The following is an 18020-nucleotide window of genomic DNA, read 5'->3' as shown; positions in this document are numbered from 1 at the left end:
AAACTCACATTAGTGAGCAGTTTCCTTGAGCCTTCCTGTCTTCCCTAGTACCAGATGAGGTGTCTCTGCTGAGCTCTCAAAACCCCTACATTGAGTCTATCAAATGACATGGAACTATTTCTATGCCTGCAGGAGGGAGTAGACTTGTCTTATCGCTAAATCTCTAGAACATAGTGCCAGGTACAAAGCAGATCCCAGGGATTTGAAAGAATCAGTCATGAGACTCCACTGAAGAAAAAAAAATAACTGCGAGGGAAAAGCAGAAGACCTTGGGAACAGTGATGTGTAGAGGGACTAAAAACTCTAGAACTACTAGGCCAGGACCTAGGAAGTGGTAATAGCACTGATAAAAGCAGGAGAGTCTTGGGCAGTAGGCTAGCTTTTAAGAGGTGACAGTGGAGTTAAGATGGTATATGTTAATGCAATAGATTGGTAGAAAGGTAGCACCACACTGTGACTTGGGAATCTACAGATGAGCATATCCACTGTACAGGTGGAGGACAGCCCCGAAGTGATGGGTGGCTATGGAGTATCACAGAGCAGAATTTCAAAAGAACTTCAATCCAAAATGGGTATACACAGTGATATGCTACATTCAGGTTTTTGCTCCCATCTCATCCCCACTCTGATCCTTACATCTGACTTTTTTTTTTTTGAGACAGGGTCTCCCTATTGTACCTCTAGCTGTCCAAGAACTCACTTTGTAGACCAGCCTGGCTTTGAACTCACAGAGATCCATCTGCCTCTGCTTCCTGAGTGCTGGGATTAAAGGCGTGTGCCACTACTGCCTGGCTTTGTTTTTTGAGGCGAGGTCTCTCTATGTAGCCCTGGCTGTCTTGAAACTTCCTACATAGATTAGGCTGAACTCTTTGCCTCCTAAATGTCAGGATTAAAGGCATATAGTACACACACACACACACACACACACACACACACACACACACACACAGAGTACGCCTATAGCATATAGTACACCTATAGCATACATCCGACTTTTAATTCTGTGGATAGGGACCTGGGACCTGGGTGGTAGAGCATGTGAGTAAACTGTTATTTCTAGCAGAATTAAATAAGTTAATGCCTAAAATTGACAACTACTTTGAACACTAGCTGGTTTTATTTTTTTGTTTGTTTTTGGTTAACTTGACACAAGAAAGAGTCATCTGGGAAGAGGGAACCTCAATTAAGAAAATATCCCCACCAGATTGGCCTATGGAGTATTTTCTTGATTGATGTGGGTGGGTCCAGCCCATGCAGGAGGGTAGTTACACCCTTGGACAGGTGGTCATGAGTTATACAAGAAACCAGGCTGAGCAAGCCATGCAGAGCAACCCCTAAGCAGTATTCTTCTGTGGCCTCAGCTTCAGTTTCTTCCAGATTTCTGCCCTGACTTCCCTTCCATTGTGTAATCTTTTTTTTTTTTTTTTTTTTTGGTTTTTCGAGACAGGGTTTCTCTGTGGTTTTGGAGCCTGTCCTGGAACTAGCTCTGTAGACCAGGTTGGTCTCGAACTCACAGAGATCCACCTGCCTCTGCCTCCCCCATTGTGTAATCTACAAGCTGACATAAACCCTTTCTTTCCCACACTGCTTTTCATCACAGTGTTTTTTTGTTTTGTCTTGTCTGTCTGTTTGTTTTTGTTTTTCGAGACAGGGTTTCTCTGTTGCTTTAGAGTCTGTCCTGGAACTCGCTCTGTAGACCAGGCTGGCCTCGAACTCACAGAGACCCGCCAGCCTTGGCCTCCCAAGTGCTAAGATTAGAGGAGTGTGCCCCCACTACCTGGCCTTGACCAGTGTTTTAACAGCACTAGAAACTCTAAGAAAATGGTCATCCTCTATATCACATATTAATATTATTGTCTTCGGCAAGTTTCTTATTTTTCTTTTTTTCCGTTTTAACCGTTCATCCTCTATCCAGAAATTACCAAACTCTGTTTGTTTCCATAATCTAGTAGAAGCTATGATATCTCTATCCTTTCTACTTATTTCATGAGGGATCAGAATATGATTTAAATGGAGAAATCATGTGTAGGAAGGAGCTGAAGTCAAACAACACAGCAGCTCTGACGAGGGAGGAAACAGTGGTGGTGGTGGGGTACGACAAGAAGTTGTGTAATATGCCAGGCGGTGGTGGCGCACGCCTTTAATCCCAGTATCCGGGAGGCAGAGGCAGGTGAATCTTTGTGAGTTCGAGTCCAGCCTGGTCTACAGAATGAGTTCCCGGGCAGTCAGGGCTGTTACACAGAGAAACCCTGTCTTGGGGGAGGAGGAGTTCAGTTTGTTGGTCACACTAGCTACATTTGAAATGTCCAACTGACTCAATAGTTGCACACATCTGGACATCTCCATTATGGCTAAAAGTCCTTATTAACAATGCTTTGAACCCTTTAAGGTTGTTTCACCTCTTCTGCTACTGTCTGGATGCTCAGCTCCTTCTGCCTGGCTCCATTCCCCCCTTTTTTTCTGGGACTGCAGGGTCTCTCTTTGCAGCCCTGGCTTGCCTGGAACTCACTATATAAACCAAGCTGAACCTGCAGTGATTCTCCTGCCCTCTGACACACGAGTGCTAGGATTACAGACAGGTATCATCATGCTCAGCTTCCCTCTGCCTCTCAAAAAGTTTGCTTCCAGGGGCTGGAGAGATGGCTCAGAGGTTAAGAGCATTGCCTGCTCTACCAAACGTCCTGAGTTCAATTCCCAGCAACCACATGGTGGCTCACAACCATCTGTAATGGGGTCTGGTGCTCTCTTCTGGCCTGTAGGCATATACACAGACAGAATATTGTATACATAATAAATAAATAAATATATAAAAAAAGAAACATTTAAAAAAGGGCTGGAGAGATGGCTCAGCGGTTAAGAGCATTGCCTGCTTTTCCAAAGGTCCTGAGTTCAATTCCCAGCAACCACATGGTGGCTCACAACCATCTGTAATGAGGTCTGGTGCCCTCTTCTGGACTTCAGGCATACACGCAGAAATAATATTGTATACATAATAAATAAATATTTTTTTAAAAAAAAAGTTTGCTTCCAGCCCCAGACCTAGAGTCAGCCTGATCTTGCTTGAAGACTATGGCTTGGCTCTAGGGGATAGGGTCTGTGCTATCTGTGGCTATAAGGGCTATAAGGGGCTGTTATATCTGTAGCTGTCAGGGATGAGGTATCTGGACCATCCCGGATGGTAGGTGATGGGTGTCTAGACTGCTGGTGGCTGACTTGCTCAGTTCAGTACCATGTGAATTGCACTTTTTCAACCACCAGTCAGTCTTCAGGCTTATACCTGCTCTGTTTTGTTCTATCGAGGGTTGAATGTATTCAGGGCAAGAAGTCTCTTTTCCTGGCTTTCGGAGTGGGCAGATGGGTCTGCTTACCACCCTAGTAAAGGATTCCACTAGTCAGACTCCGGGATCTTTACCTCCCTCTTCTGCATCCCGCTGTCTTCACTTCCCTACACCCTACTCTTTCTATCAGAACACCTATCCTTTCCATGTTCTAGTGACCAACAAGCAATTGCCAGATGCCTTCTAACCTATGGAAGATGTCGGACTTAGCGGCAACATTCCCTGGACAATGAGAAGCAGAGGATGACACAGTTGGAGAGGTCTCTGACCCTCCAAGTCTACTTGGTCATCTGATACAAGTGCAGGAAACAGCCCTGGATGGCGTAAAGGTTAAAAGGCTCACAATCCCACAGACAGTATGTGAGGGCCAGGGGCTTCCCAGAACTACATTCCTGGGTATGTTTTCTGCCCTTCCCAAGACAGCATGCCTTTTACAGAAAAATGTGTTCCCTAGGCCCTAGGTCTCCCTCTATGCACAGGGAAACTGGCAGGAGTGGGGTATGCTTAGGGAGAAAGGCACTCAACCTTTCTCACTGAAGCCTCATGGAAGGAAGCTGCCCTATCCTCCCACCCAAGGTCCCTCCTCCTTTGGTCATTCCTTCTATTAGACACCATGTCTCTGTTTGGAGCACTTTCAAGGGGCACAGGAAAAATAAGGACAGAGTTTTGACATAAGTGAGGCACAACATACCTCAATATTCTCAAAAAGTAGCAAATAACTCTGCTTGTCAAAATTTCTCAAGGGAAAAAAATTGGTCCATGAGGCTAAGGGTAGGAACAACTGGGCAATGTGAACATAGAAAGGCTGGCGTATAGCTTAATCACAGAGTATGTGTTTAACATATATGAGGCACTGGGTTCTATCATAAGTACCATGCAGGCAGAGGGTCACTGAGCAAAACATCTTCATCTAGCTTCCTGTTTCTCTTAGAAGGGTTTCCACCTCTGTGTTCAACATACAACCACACCCCCTGGCTTAGAAGATTCCCTTTACTCCTTCATACGGACCTTATAAAGGAAAGTCATTGGAGTAAGAGGATAGTAGGCAACCCTAGCCCGGAGGCCTATACTTATGCCTGTCTCACCCCTAAGAGACTGCATCTGGTTTTCTCTGGAGGAGCCTGAGAACCAAAGTCTCGCATTCCTCTCCTTCGTGCTCAGGCCACCAGGCTGGATAGGGCCGTTTGGCAAGATCTTAGCATGAAAGTCAAAGGCACTTCTTTCAACTCCTGCTGAGGCTCCCAGAGCCCCACTCCCATTCTACCCACTGCCTTCCTAGAGCATTGCTCACAGCTCCTTTCTATTAGGAACTCAGGAGAAAGGTCTTGTTAAGCAGCCAGGGGGCCAGCCAACTCAGAAGCAGCAACATGCCCTAAAATGGTCAAAGAAAACGCCACAGGTTTGGCTGCAGCTCAGCTCCTGAAGGAAGGGGGAGAACTGGGCAGGGAGGATGAGCTTAGCATAGCTTCCCCATCACCCGCTTCAAGCCTTGGACCTAAGATTAACCCCTTGTGCTGAAGGCTTACCATTCCATAGCACCTCCAGGGAATGGGGGGACCGAGGAACAGCCTTATTTTCTTTTAGCACGGGGCTGACATAGGAGGCTAAGTAAGGGACAGATGTCCAGATCTATCCAAGGAAAGAGACAGCAATTAACAAACAAAGCTTACTGTAATGTGATTCCATTCTTACACCCACCCTCCGTAAGATCTTTAAGGTCTATCTAACTCGCTAGCTTTTCTGTCACCCTACCCTTCACTCGAAGTTCCTTCTGCACCCCAAATGCTCCTGAGAACACCAAGTTAAGGAATCAGAGAAAATGGCATCCTAGAATGGAAGGGGAGAACCAGAACTACTGATACCCTGACTATATTCAAGAACTACTTCAGCAGCTTGGGAACTTCTATTTTTCACTGATAAGATGGTTATGGCCAGGATGAGGGCTACAGTGGTCAAGTGCCTGTAAAATGCCAGGCAATGTTTAGGCATCAGGTAGCCTTCCCTTAGTCTCTCTCTGCAGGGTGCCCTGTTGGCCCACGCCTTGTTCACCTTGGCTGCATTGACGAGTCTCCAGGCATTGAGGAGGCCGAAACCATGCTGATGGCTGTGGCTGAAGCCAGCCTCATTGGTGAGCCAGTCTGCATGATGATCCTCATACTGAAAGAACAGAGGTACTGGTGAATCTCTAACATTGCGGGACTCCCTTCTCTCTATCTGCCTGCCAACAGATTAAGTCCAGACTTTCACACTGAGGTGACTGGGGATGAATAGATTTCCTCAAAAAAAAAAAAAAAAAAAAAAAAAAAAAAAAAAAGAAAGAAAGCTGAGATAAAAGATCAAAGCCCCACGATCTCACTACCTGAGTGGCCTATTTCCTGAAAAGGAGCCGAGAGGACCAGCTCCCAAGTGAGAGTGCCCTGCCAGAGCTCATCTTAGGTAGATGGCCTGAGCAGAAGAGGGATGGGTGGGCTCTGCTCTGTGATATTGATGGTCCTTGCACCCACGCTGTACATTTCTCACCACGAAAGTGTTTCATATATCCCACCCAACATTTGAGACGTTCTGACCCTGGAGTCTCCTAACAGTCAAACCCTGGAATCGGGTGGGCTGGGCACTTCCTAGCTAGTTGCCGGCTCTAACCTGGGTAGCTGTGAAGACAATGATGTGCTGGATGTCCCGCCATGTGAGGCAGGGCCGCACCTGCAGCATGAGGGCTATCATGCCAGCTGCCAGAGGAGCTGCAGCAGAGGTCCCTGTGTGGCCTTCTGTGCAGCCAGTGCCCTTCTGAAGGTCCCAGTCAGTGGTCACCTGCAAAGTGGAATAAGATAAGGAGTGGGGAGGGGTTAGACACTAGAGAAAGGGAATAGGACAGTCCTTCAAACAGGTGGCCATGCCCTTTCAAGAGCTGTAACTTTCCTTATGCACAGAGGGCCAGGCATAGGAGACCCTTAGTCCTCTGGCCTTTGGGATCTCTAGATGGCAGAAACTGAAGAGTGACTTTAGAGGCACAAATGTAGGAAAAGGAGATAGGCATGTGAGATGTGGGTACAGGAGTTTCCTGATTCTTGCTTCTCTAATTCTTTATCATTTCATTCCCAAATTCTCTACCCAACTATCCATAACCCAGCTAGCCAAAGAAGTGGCCAGAGCTGCTATTGGGTCCTAGCTGGAACTGGGACAGTAACTGGTGAGAGCATGTTCCCCAAGAAGATTATTGCAGCCTTGCTTGAAGTTTTCTACAGTTTCAGTATCACCATGCCTTATCTGCCATGCACTACTGCCCAACTGGCCAATAGGCTAACCTCAGGACAAGCTGCTCTCCTGCTCTGGTTGGTGTCTTGGTTGGGTTTCTGTGAGCCCCTCTTTCCTATTCATGTTTCTCAGACGAGACATGGAAGTCGGGAAAGACAGTATCTATTTGGTATCAAGTTCTTTTCATGTCCCATCATGAACCTGCTCCCTCACATAAAGCCAGTACAGGCTAGAACTTTTTTCTTTCAAACTTTTCTTCTGGGTCAGATACCAGGATCCCAACTCCTGCAAGAGCTGCCTTTGCATTCCCAGCCCCCTTTCCCAGCTGTTACAACAGCTGCCAAAAGATGTAATTTTCACTCAGACACTGCACTCTCAAAGGAAGGGAAAGACAAGCCAAGTTTTAGTCTTAATGAGAAAGGAAGTCTGGTTGATGCCAGGGAGCAGATTGATTTTTTCCTGTTAAGGAAACAGCCCCACAGTGATAGTCTAGAGTACAGATGTGAAGTCTGTGAACTTGCCCATAATGGCAAGAACATCACACAGCACTAGGAAAAGCTAGGGAAGCTCCCTGGGCAAGAAGCCAGATGTGGGAAGCCTATTCCCCTGGCCCTTACCCTCCATCCAGTTGCCTGGTCACACAAACATGAGGTTGCCAAAGCAAGGGCATTCCAAAGATGGGAACTTGGCTGAATAAACTCACTCTTCAAATCCAGACAAATTATAGTTCAGATGGAAGGTGGGGGTGAGGGTGAGAAACTGCATTGAGTTGGAAGGGCAAAGCCAGGCCATGCTGAGCAACAGTGTCCCTTGAAGGGGCCAGGAGAGGGCAGGTCCCAGAGCTCTGCCAGGCGGTAAAGAGCAGAGTAAGTTCCTGTTGTTCCTAATGGAGGCTAGTAGAACCCCAGGCTGCCTGTAAGCATCTTCCTAACGGAGGCTAGTAGAGCCCCAGGCTGCCTGTAAGCATCTTGCTTTTCACTTTTGTCTGCTCCCTTCTCTGGTCTCCCTGGGGTGGGGGTCAACTGGCACAAAGCCTTGGAACATTGTGTTGACCAGAAGTCATTTACTGGCACAACAAACTTTTCATTCTGGAAAATAAACTTGACTCTGTGTGAAGATGAAGCTGCTTAATTCCCAGTGGCCCCAGAGACCTCCCAACTGGTCACTGGCAAAAGCTTACAACCACCTGGCTCCTGCCCAGCTCTGGCCTGGAGTCTTCTGTTCTAACTTGACACTGTTAGTGGCAACAGAGACATACAGGGTGCTCTAGGACTGTGGTTAGGAGGCCTGATTTATATAGGCTGGCTGGAGCCCAGCAGAACTCCCAGAGTCCTTCAATGGTTGTGTGGGCTACAGAAGTGTATTCTCAGGCTCTGGCTTTAATCAGAGCTTTAGGGAAGGATGGGGTCACACTGATACAAGCTAGCTCCAACTTCCTATGCTGCGCATCCCTGAGATAAGCACTGCCTTTATTCCCGAGGAACAAGGTAGTTAGGATTTATACAGGGAATGACCAACACTGCGCCATGACCTCAGCCCACAAAAAGTAGTAAAAGTCCAAACTCTATCACATGGATCCTATTACCAAGTTAAAAAGTTTAAGATCAAAACCACTAATGCAGGAGGACCAGGAATTCAAGGTCATTCTCAGATACATAGTGAATTCAAGGCGAGCCTAGGTTATATGAGACCCTATCTCAAGAACAGGTTAGAGGGGGAAAAAAGAAATGTTTTACCAGGTATATTGCATTACACCTGTACTCTCAACATGTGAGAGGCCACATCAGGAAAATGGCTTGTAAACTCAAGGCCAATCTGAACTATAGTAGGAGTCCCAAGCCAGTCTTGGGTACAGGATGAGCCCTTGTCTTCAAGCACCGCCCCCTCCCCCCCCACCACATAGATCCCAGAGAGAAACCTTGTCAGAAGGGTCCCCAAAGCACTCACAATGCTCCGAAGCATCTTGTCTCCACCACTGAAGGTAACTGCCAGCATGGAGGCACACTCCTCTGCATAGAAAGGCATCCGTCCCTCCTCATCCACAGCACCTGGCACGAAAAAGTGAGATAGGTGCTCACTTAAGGAGTGGCTCCTACGGCTGGCACCATAGGGTTTGCCCCGAGTTGAAAGAAGGACCAGTCCTCATCTGCATGTGGGCAGGCAGCCTCAACTGGCAGAGGAATTGTTGCACCATACCACTCTTCCCACTGGCTTCAGGCAAAATCAGTGGCCTTCTGCCTCTGTAACTTAGTCATTTGTTTTCAATATTTACTAACATACTGTAAGTCACATTAAAGACATGTGGAAAAGGCCACATCACGGAAGGGGTGGGAAGGAAGTAGTGTGCAGTGGTAGAGAGCGGTGGGGGCACTCTCTTGTGATCTAGGTACAAAGTCAAATAAGGAAATAATAATAAAAATGGAACGACAAACTCTATGATTGGGAGTGTAAGCCAAGTGTCCTTAATTCAGGTTAAAGGGTAGCCAAAGGCAGCTTCAAGCCAGTGGCCATGGAAAGAGACCAGAAAGGAGATCAAACCCATCCTAACAGTAGTGGAGACAGGTAGGTGATTTCTGGGGAATGGCTAAACATGTCTCAGAGAAGTTCTGAGAGTCTGCAGGAGCTAGGTTAGTCCTATCTGACCTCCAAGAAATGACCATGGTTATATGTTTAGATAAACCGTGAAGTGAGACGCAAAAAAGACCCACTGACCCCACTCCCACAGTCTCTAGATCACTACCTATTGTGACAGTGTAGATGGAGTTGGCATAGCCATCATAGTTGCAGTTGTCATTGTGCTGGCCCCCATTACCGCTGGCAACCACAAAGATACTCCCAAAGCCCTGGCGACCAGCTATCACTCCATGCTGTAAGGCAGCCTGAAGAACAAAAATGTCAGGCTATTAGTCAAGGAGCCAATAAAAAGACCTGTACCTATTGGACCAGGTCTCTTCTCCTCCCACTTCTAGAAAAGGAAAATGGAAAGGGCATTGGGCAAGGGGGAAGGGGATTTAGACACAGACACAAGGTGGGAGAAAGCTAAGAGTTAAAGAGTATTTGACAAATATATTCTGTTTATCAGATGACAGAGCAGGGCGAGGAGCAGAAACCCAGAATGAGACTCAAGAGAAACAAGCTGAAAGCCATTCCATCCCTTCCACCGGTCCCATCCTGAGGAAGGCACTCTTTCTTGAAAGGAAGGATGGCACAGCTATGCTAAATGGTGCAATCTGGGCACTACAAGGGTGAGGTGGGAAGAGGGTTTGATTGGTGTTTCTTCTAGAACTGAATGAAGAGGATGTCAAGTTTCCCAGTCTCTATGCACCTCAGTTACCTTTCCGAGCTGGTGAGGACCATCCACTGTCTTCCCATCATCATCTGGGCCCCAGCTGTTGAAATATGCAAAGGGAAGGGTGGAACCAAGTTGGAGCTACCCAGTTAGGGTCTCCCTGTTTTACCAGACTACTCTTCTGCCTGCAGTTTTTACTCTTCTCCTAAGGAACCCCATGATTAAAAGACACATGGTGTCAAGGGTCCATTTTCTTCCAAAGTGAAAAATGGAAGTAAAAAGTTCTTCTTTTACTTAGAAATCTCCCCAATTGGGGCTGGAGAGATGGCTCAGAGGTTAAGAGCACTGACTGCTCTTCCAGAGGTCCTGAGTTCAAATCCCAGCAACCACATGGTGGCTCACAACCATCTGTAATGAGATCTGGTGCCCTCTTCTGGCCTGCAGGCATACATGGAAGCTGAACACTGTATAGTAAATAAATAAATAAATAAATAATCTTTAAAAAAAAAAAAAAAAAAAAGAAATCTCCCCAATTTAGGATGACTTTATCCTGTCTTCTCTTTCTCAGGTCCCAGGAAGCAGAAGATACATAGTGGAATAGGAGCAGGGTCATTCCTGTGATCTACAGATCTACTACTAGGTTGTAGTAGATGATGATTAGAGTTGTTCAAATTATATATGCTTTTAAATCTTTTTTTTAGTCAAATTTTATGTGAGTATATGTACAATGTATGTATAAGTACACCATCTACAGACTGCCTGAGGAGGCCAGGTATCAGAGACCCTCAAACTGGAGTGACAGAGAGGGTTGTGAACCACCATGTGGGTGCTGGGAACCTAAACCAGGTCCTCTGCAAGAGCATTAAGTGTTCTTAGTCACCAGCCAGTCTCTCCAGCTCTAAGTCCCCCCCCCCCCCCGCCCTTGGTTGTTGTTGAGACAAGGTCTGACTATATAGCCCTGGCTGTCCTAGAACTCATGTAGACCGGGCTGGTTCAAATTCAGAGATCCACCTGCCTCTGCTCCTGAGTGCTAGATGTGTTAAAGGTATGTGTTACCATGCCTGGCAAGTTCTTGGTTCCTGAGTACGGCCTATGAGATGTCTCAGCAGTAAAGGTGCTTACTGTGTAAGCCTACTGACTTGAGTTTGATCCCTGAAGCCATATAAAAGTAGAAGGAGAAAACTGTCTACACAAAGTAGTCCTCTGTCTGACCATGGCATGGGCATGCAACCCCTTCCCACTAATAATAAATAAAACTTAAGAATTTAAGAAAGGTATTAGTTATGGGGAAGAATAGGCTCTATCAGTAAGAATGGGGGCTCCCACCCTAAGTTCCTCTTATCCAGCCACTTGATCCACAGCCTAAAGCTTCATGTGCAGTTTTTTTTTTTTTTTGGTTTTTTGAGACAGGGTTTCTCTGTGGCTTTGGAGCCTGTCCTGGAACTAGCTCTGTAGACCAGGCTGGTCTCGAACTCACAGAGATCCGCCTGCCTCTGCTTCCCGAGTGCTGGGATTAAAGGCGTGCGCCACCATCGCCCGGCTCATGTGCAGTTTTGAAGGAGGCACTGGGGTTCAGCCCACTTTTTCCTAAGAGCCTTGTGAGTTTAGACAATGTAGGCATGTTGGGGCAATCTGTGTGGCAGCCTGATTACTAGAGTGATGAACGAGTGTTTAACACCGAGGACCGAGGCTGGGATCTAGATAAATGAGGAAAACAGCCTTATTAGCTGAGTCCAAGCACGGACCCCCTGCTACACCACAGGCAGCCTGCTTTGCTAAGCTTCTGTTGAAGATCTGTCCCACCTTCCAGGCTCTCACCCTCTCACCTGCAGCTCTCCTTACCTGCAGCTGTAGATGTCATTGATCTGGTAGTGCTTGTTGAATGCCACAGCCTCCATACTGTCTGTGAGGGGTCCATCCAGCACTCGGATACCTGGGCATTGAAGAGACACCAGCTCCTCACTAAGAAACTAGAAATAGTACATATTCTCCAAGTGGGCTGCCAGGTGGTAGGGAGGTCTATGTGGAAGACTTACTTTCCCCTATATGTTTTTTGTACTTCTGTGTGTGCATGTTTCATGGCTAAACATGTGTGGGGGTATGAATGTATTAGTGTGTATATGTATATATGTGTGTTTGGAGGCAAAATGTCTATCTCAGGTATCATTCTTCAAAACCCTAGTTGTTTTTGACACAGGGTCTCTTATTGAGACCCAGGGCTTGCCAATTAAGTTAGGCTGGCTGGCCAGTGAACCTTGGGATTCATCTGTCTCTGTCTTCCAGCACTGGAATCAAAAAAGTACCCACTCATTTCCAGCTTTTTACACGGGTGCCTGGGATTGAACTCGGATCCTCATGCTTGCATGACAACACTTCACAGAGCTACATATCAACCCCTCTTTTGTAGTCTGGATCATTATACAATATATACATATTACTAGTTCAAAAATGTTTTGTTTTTTTTAAGACAGGGTCTCAGAAAGCATGTTTACCTTAAACTTAATACATAGCAGCGGATGAACCTGACCCTTCTGCCTCTACTTGCCAAGTTCTGGGATTTTGGCTAGACAAGTATATACCACCATGCCTAGCTTTCAAAGGTGTCTTTTCCTATCATGCTTGAACTCAGATCTAATGATACTGGGAGGTGGGAAGCACTATATTTCCCCTTAGCTTGGCATTTCACATGAAACACCTAGCTTGTGCTTGGCACAATAAAGGAATTAAGTGAATAGCACTCATTATCTTTGCTATCCCAATCTAAAATGGAGTTGGCCACATTGTGGTGACAAGGTAAGGACAAGTGGAAATTTCAGAAGGGGCTTGAAGGGTTTCTGGCCTCTTCCATAGTCTCATTTGCAGAGTGCTGAGGCCCCCTGCTGGAGAGCATGAGGGTTACAGCCAGCCAGTTGAGGTAGGTTCCCAGGTTTTCATCATGATTCAGGGGTAGTGCTCATACTTTCCCCCTTGATTCACAAAACAGAGAGAGGAAAGAACCATAGACCTATCTCCAGCTGGAGACTAGGCTCTCTTGAGAGAATGGAAAGTGGAACTCGGAGAGCAGCCTCCATAGATGTGGAGTAGTGGAAGGCAAATTGATGAGAAAGTACTTCACAAAAACAAGAAACACTAGCAGAGCATAGTCAGGTCGAAGGAGTTGTTACAGTGATACGGGCCATAATCAGAAACAGGAAGGAGACTTGAGCAGGTGCAGCTTGGGACCTCCAGCCCACAACAGGAGCATTTCCACGTTTACCTGTTTTATACTGTAAAATAAATACTGTTGCTAAAAAGCCCATTTGAAATACCATGGCCCTGAAATCAATGAATTCATTAACTCATTCTTACTCCTTACTGTAGGCTACAGACATTGAGGATGGGAAAAAGAAATTTTCAGAATGGGGAAGAAGATAGAAAATGACCACTGTGTCCCAGGAGCTTCCCAAGGATAGGGGAAGCATGAGTTACCTGCTATTCGGCTCCCATAGGCCACACCCACTGCACAGAAGCTGTTGTTGGGCACAGCTGCAATTTCTCCTGCACACCGGGTCCCATGGTGGTTACCATTCTCCGCATCAGGATGAGGCATAGGATCTGGGTCATTGGAGTTGAGGTCATAGCTACCCTCTGGGCTCTGAAACATTGAGGGGCCAACAAGTGGTCACTTACTGGTTAGAATGGGTCAGTTTCTAAATGTCAGAGAGAACAGGAACTAGGAATTTCCACCTCTAAGTCAGAGTTAGCAAGTCCATCAACTTGAGCAAACAAGGGTTATGAGATAGGAGCCAAGGACACTGGGGAACAACTGAGAAGGGCCAAGGCTTTTAGCAAGGCGCCCCTCTTGCCTGTATAGGACTCTGTTCACTGCTTGGGGAAACCCATGATAAAAGAGATCTCAGATTCTCTAAAAGACACACCTTAGTCAGTTTTCAGAACCTCTGAGGAGAAAGCAGTTGCCTATAAGGCCACTCCCTGCTCCCCACGGAAGAAGTAGTAACAACAGGAAGCAGGAAGTATTGCCTGGAATTGCTCTTGCTGTAGACTAAAAGTCACCTTGTGGGCCTTAACTGCCAGTCAGGAAAGCTGACTGAGAAAGGAGAGTGAAAAAACACTATCCACCCTCCACCCCTCCCAGCCAGGATGTTTGGCTTGGCACAGCACTTCCTAGGAAAGGGAACAAAAGGGAGGTAACACCAAAGAGAAGGAGTAATGTGGCAGCAGGGGGTCATTCCAGGCCACTCACATAGTTGGGCGCAATGTCCTGGATGGTGTGCTCCACTCCATCGTCCACCACCACCACTGTCACCCCTCGCCCAGTTACATTTCGCTCCCACACACCTGTCACATTGATGTCTCTGCCTGGGCTCCGTCGATTATTCTGTAGGAGAGACAGAGAAATCCAGGGACACATAGCTCGGCCCAGAGGGACAAGTTAAAGCTACCCCTTCCCTTGGAAGAGCCAAACAAAGACCACAGACCAGTAAGTTAGTGGCGAACAGAGTGCACTAACAGAATGGCACATAAGAGTCCTGCCCCTCCATTCCTTGGTATCCAAGAAAGTTTGACATCACTTGTTGGTAACTTGGGGTGAAAAGAGCTAAGTGGTAATTATTACACAATAAGGTTAGCAGTTACCATGTGTAAGGCAGTTTTCTGAGTGCTTCATAAACATGCTGCTACACGCTCCATTTTACAGGGGTGCACAGTGGGTGAAGCAGTTCCGCCAAAGGGACAGAAAGCAGAAGGGTGAACAGGAGCCTGGGTAGACGAGCCGCAGCGAGCACACACACCCTCAGCACTCCACTGCTCTTCATGGCAGACAGCGAAGGTAGGGGCCGAGAGCAAACTATTCTCAGTTCACAGACATGCCCCTCAGTCAAGTACATTAGAGCAGACCCTGTCTATTTGAGCTGTACTTACCAGGTGCCACTGCTGAGGATACTTGGGATCATTGAAGTGGATGCTGCGCTTAGCCCGCTTCAGCAGCCTCTGCTCTGAATGCCAGCGCACAGCTTCATGCCTGGCTAACACAGCCTCTGCCTGCTGCCGCATGGCCTCCACCTCCATGGCTTGCCTGTGCCCAGCTGGCTGGACAAAGAGGTAGTGCCCCTGGAGCTCTCCAATGCGCCCAGCATTCACCAGCCCTGCTGCCTGGGCCACAGCATCTGCCTGTTGCATCAGACTCTCTTCCTTCCTCTCTCCTTCAAGGCTGTCCAGATGTACGGCCCAGCTTAGCCCCCCTGCACCCAAGGTGTCAAGCCCACCTGCTTCTGACAGGCCCATGACCCAGGGAACCATAAAGAAGAGCCCAGCTAATTCCAGCCAGAGGCAGATGGGCAGGCCCAGGGGGGCATCCAAGTGTGGGACTTTCTGTCTCCCTTTCGGCATCAGAACAGCAGGCTGCAGACAAAGGGACAGGACATCAGCAAAGAAAGAGGCAGCAACTGCAAGGATCACAGGGTAGCTATGGTCTGTCAGTTACCAACTACATTTGTCACTAATCAAAATGTTAGCCCCAAGCTGGAGTATGAGCCAGGGCTAACCCCAGGGGATGACCTTCTGCGGCACAATGGACCATCCCTGCTGCCCTAATAGCCTCGCATCATCCAAGTGCTCAGGGGTTTCAGGCAGCTCACTCAGGGTATTCAAAGTACACATCACTCCCATGACTGACAGCATCAGGACCCCCTCTTTTATGACAGACTCTTATCATGTAGTTCTGGTTGTCCTAGAACTCAGTATGTAGACCAGGATGGACTCAAATCCCTCTGCCTGGGATTACAGGTATGTACCACCATATCCAGCTCCATCTCCCTCTTATTTAGAGACAACATAAATCTTTTCCCAAGCTGACTTTTGACTCCCACAGCGGGGCCCCATTCCTACCTGGGCTCTCTGTGAAGTTTAGGTCTTGGTCTGGGTAACCATGTCACATTCATTTTGTGAAACTGGAGGAAAGGTGTCACCTTCACTGTGAGCAGTGCTGACTGGGAACACAAGCTGCAGACCTGTGGGCCCCAAGAATGGAGGGAAAGTGTCCCACTAAAGCCAGCAAGGCAGGAGCTGTAGTGAAGGCCAGGACAAAGCAGTGGGCAATGTTAAGCTTCATTTCAGGGATGTAAAATTAGTCATAGACTGGAAGAGGTCCATCACAACACGGCCCCATCAATACGAAAACCAGGTACCCCACTTCCTGACCTATCATGTCATTCTCTTCTCATTTGCTTCTCTAAAAGCTCAGCAGGACTTAAAGACTAGCACCACATTACCAGGCAACTAGCAATACAGTCCACAGCAACCCAGGCAGGGAAATCAGGCAGAAAACAGAGAATAAAAGTGGCAGGCATACACGCATGTGGGTACTGCGAGAGTGGGGCTGACTGGCAGGAAGGACTGAGAGCTGTCCCTGTCTCAGCAAGTCGGCTTTTCACTGAGGGCACCCGGAGAACTGCCGAATCAGAACCAGCAAGCAACTGTGGCCATTGTGGGGGAAAGGGACAAGGCTCATGTGGGCTCCTGAGCTCCTGCAGAAGCCACTACTGCTTACTGACCCCTCCCTGGAGCAGTCTTAGTACCCCCACACACACTCGGATGGGGCTAACTTAGAACACTCTAGAAAACGTACTCTGTCTTACCAAAGACTCCTTGGAAAGAGAGAGAAGTTATGCCACTAAGCACTCCGCTCCCAAAAGTTCCCATTAATGTAACTCATCCCTTTCCCTTGATTTCTCTGTTTCCACTTTTTAACTTTCTTTATATAAACAGTTGAGAACTCACGGTCCTCTTGCTTCTACCTCTCTACTGCTGTGATTACATGTGAGGGCCACCATGCCCTTACTTTCCAGGTCAGCTCCCTCTTACATCCCTCCTGCCCCTCCGACTGTCCCAGGATAGCTAGGTGTCTTCCCCGGTCTTCACAGAAGTAAATCCAGAATCTGCTTAGAGAGCAGCCACTCACCCTGGCAAGCTCCTACAGTCTCTGGAGGTTCCACCACAGATTTTTGCAAGAGAACCCGAGCTTTTCCTGTTGCCCAGGGGGATAGCAGCCCTTATCCTCGGGCTTCCGGGTTCCGAGAGCAGACCCCCCCCCCATTCCTCAACTACTAGGCCCATCAAAACAGCATTTAGTTATCAAGGAAGAAGGACATCTCCCCGGTTCAAGATTCTGCTCTTTAACCACTGCCCTTCAAGCCCCTTCACCTTGCTCAAAGGAACCAGGGCAAGCAGAGAACGTGGGTTCCACTGGCGGCCCCTCCCAGCGGCCTCGGTTGCTCTGTGCAATGCGCCCCTCTCTCATCAGGACCTATGCTACCCGGAACGTCAGACCCGGAGGCCCCGTCCCGTTGGGGAAGAGTACGCCAGGTCCCAAGGTGCCCTCGGCGCAGCTCCTCCTCCGCATGTGCCGACCGCTCCAGTCCAGGGCCACCCAGATTTCCGAGGTCCAGCCCGCTACACCTACTCTCCAACTCACCCGCAGCAGCCTCCTCCACCTCCTCCGCCGCCGCCTCCCTGCGGAAACTCGCGGCTTCCCGGGAGCCGGAGGAGCCACTGACAGCAACATCACTTCCGCCTGGCGCCGCAGCCAATCATCGGCTGGGCCTGCGACCTCTCGCCCCGCCGCGAGCCGAGTACCGGGCGCTCGGCCGACGCCCGCCGACCGCTTCCGCCTCCGGCCCGTGAGTGCAATGCGGGCTTCGGCGCCCCGCGTCCTCCAGTTCTCCGCCACAAGACCCCTCCACTAGAGGGCTTTTGTCCTTCATGGCGTCCTCTGAAAGAAGCGTCTCGGTTCCAACCTCTAAACACTCCTCTTCTCCCTCGGACGGCCATGGCCTTGACTCTTCCCCGTAACCTCCTCAGAGCGGCTTCCGCCTCCACCGGGTCGCAGTCTCTGGCCCGCGCCCCCTCAGGCTCCTCTGTGTCTCAGGGTTCTCCAGCGGCGGCCCCGTGGTCCGGACGCTGCTCGTGTGAGCCGCCAGAGGGCGCCGTCGCCGGCGGCTCGCACTCCGCGGGGCCGCTCTTCTCGCCGCCCCGGCTTCGCCTCCTGTGCTCGCGCCGCCGGAAGTGGGAGGTGCCGCGCGCGGGTCGGCGCTCGACCCCTCCCCCAAGCTCGGCCGCCCCCTCCCCCCTCTCCGCCCGCTCAG

General features: G+C 48.7%; 2 protein-coding genes across 6 annotated transcripts in view; one reads left to right on the top strand and one right to left on the bottom strand.

The window, feature by feature from the left end:
- The window catches only part of Pcsk7 (proprotein convertase subtilisin/kexin type 7), a 27470-nt gene extending 10021 nt beyond the window's left edge, over positions 1-17449 (bottom strand). The window contains exons 1-12 of one of the 2 annotated variants that reach the window (XM_057766393.1): positions 17351-17449; positions 15766-15887; positions 14800-15279; positions 14123-14257; positions 13348-13513; positions 11722-11812; positions 9925-9979; positions 9331-9469; positions 8538-8638; positions 5979-6146; positions 5388-5495; positions 4865-4967 (exon numbers count right to left, since the gene is read on the bottom strand). In XM_057766393.1, coding sequence (XP_057622376.1) covers positions 4865-4967; positions 5388-5495; positions 5979-6146; positions 8538-8638; positions 9331-9469; positions 9925-9979; positions 11722-11812; positions 13348-13513; positions 14123-14257; positions 14800-15267 — 1534 coding nt within the window. In that variant the 5' untranslated portion in view covers positions 15268-15279; positions 15766-15887; positions 17351-17449. Of the gene's footprint in view, positions 1-4864; positions 4968-5387; positions 5496-5978; positions 6147-8537; positions 8639-9330; positions 9470-9924; positions 9980-11721; positions 11813-13347; positions 13514-14122; positions 14258-14799; positions 15280-15765; positions 15888-17079; positions 17118-17350 lie in introns of those variants that run through there. The other variant, XM_057766394.1, reaches the window with a different exon arrangement.
- Rnf214 (ring finger protein 214) overlaps positions 17385-18020 on the top strand; it is a 35423-nt gene continuing 34787 nt past the window's right edge. Inside the window, exon 1 of one of the 4 annotated variants that reach the window (XM_057766395.1) lies at positions 17385-18020. The gene's annotated coding sequence lies outside the window, so the exon portion shown is untranslated. The other 3 variants (XM_057766397.1, XM_057766398.1, XM_057766399.1) reach the window with 3 other exon arrangements.

Source organism: Chionomys nivalis, chromosome 4 (assembly GCF_950005125.1).
Source record: "Chionomys nivalis chromosome 4, mChiNiv1.1, whole genome shotgun sequence".
In the NCBI taxonomy this organism is placed as follows: domain Eukaryota; kingdom Metazoa; phylum Chordata; class Mammalia; order Rodentia; family Cricetidae; genus Chionomys; species Chionomys nivalis.
Note: the sequence above shows the minus strand (reverse complement) of the source record. Positions and strands in the feature narration are given on the sequence as shown.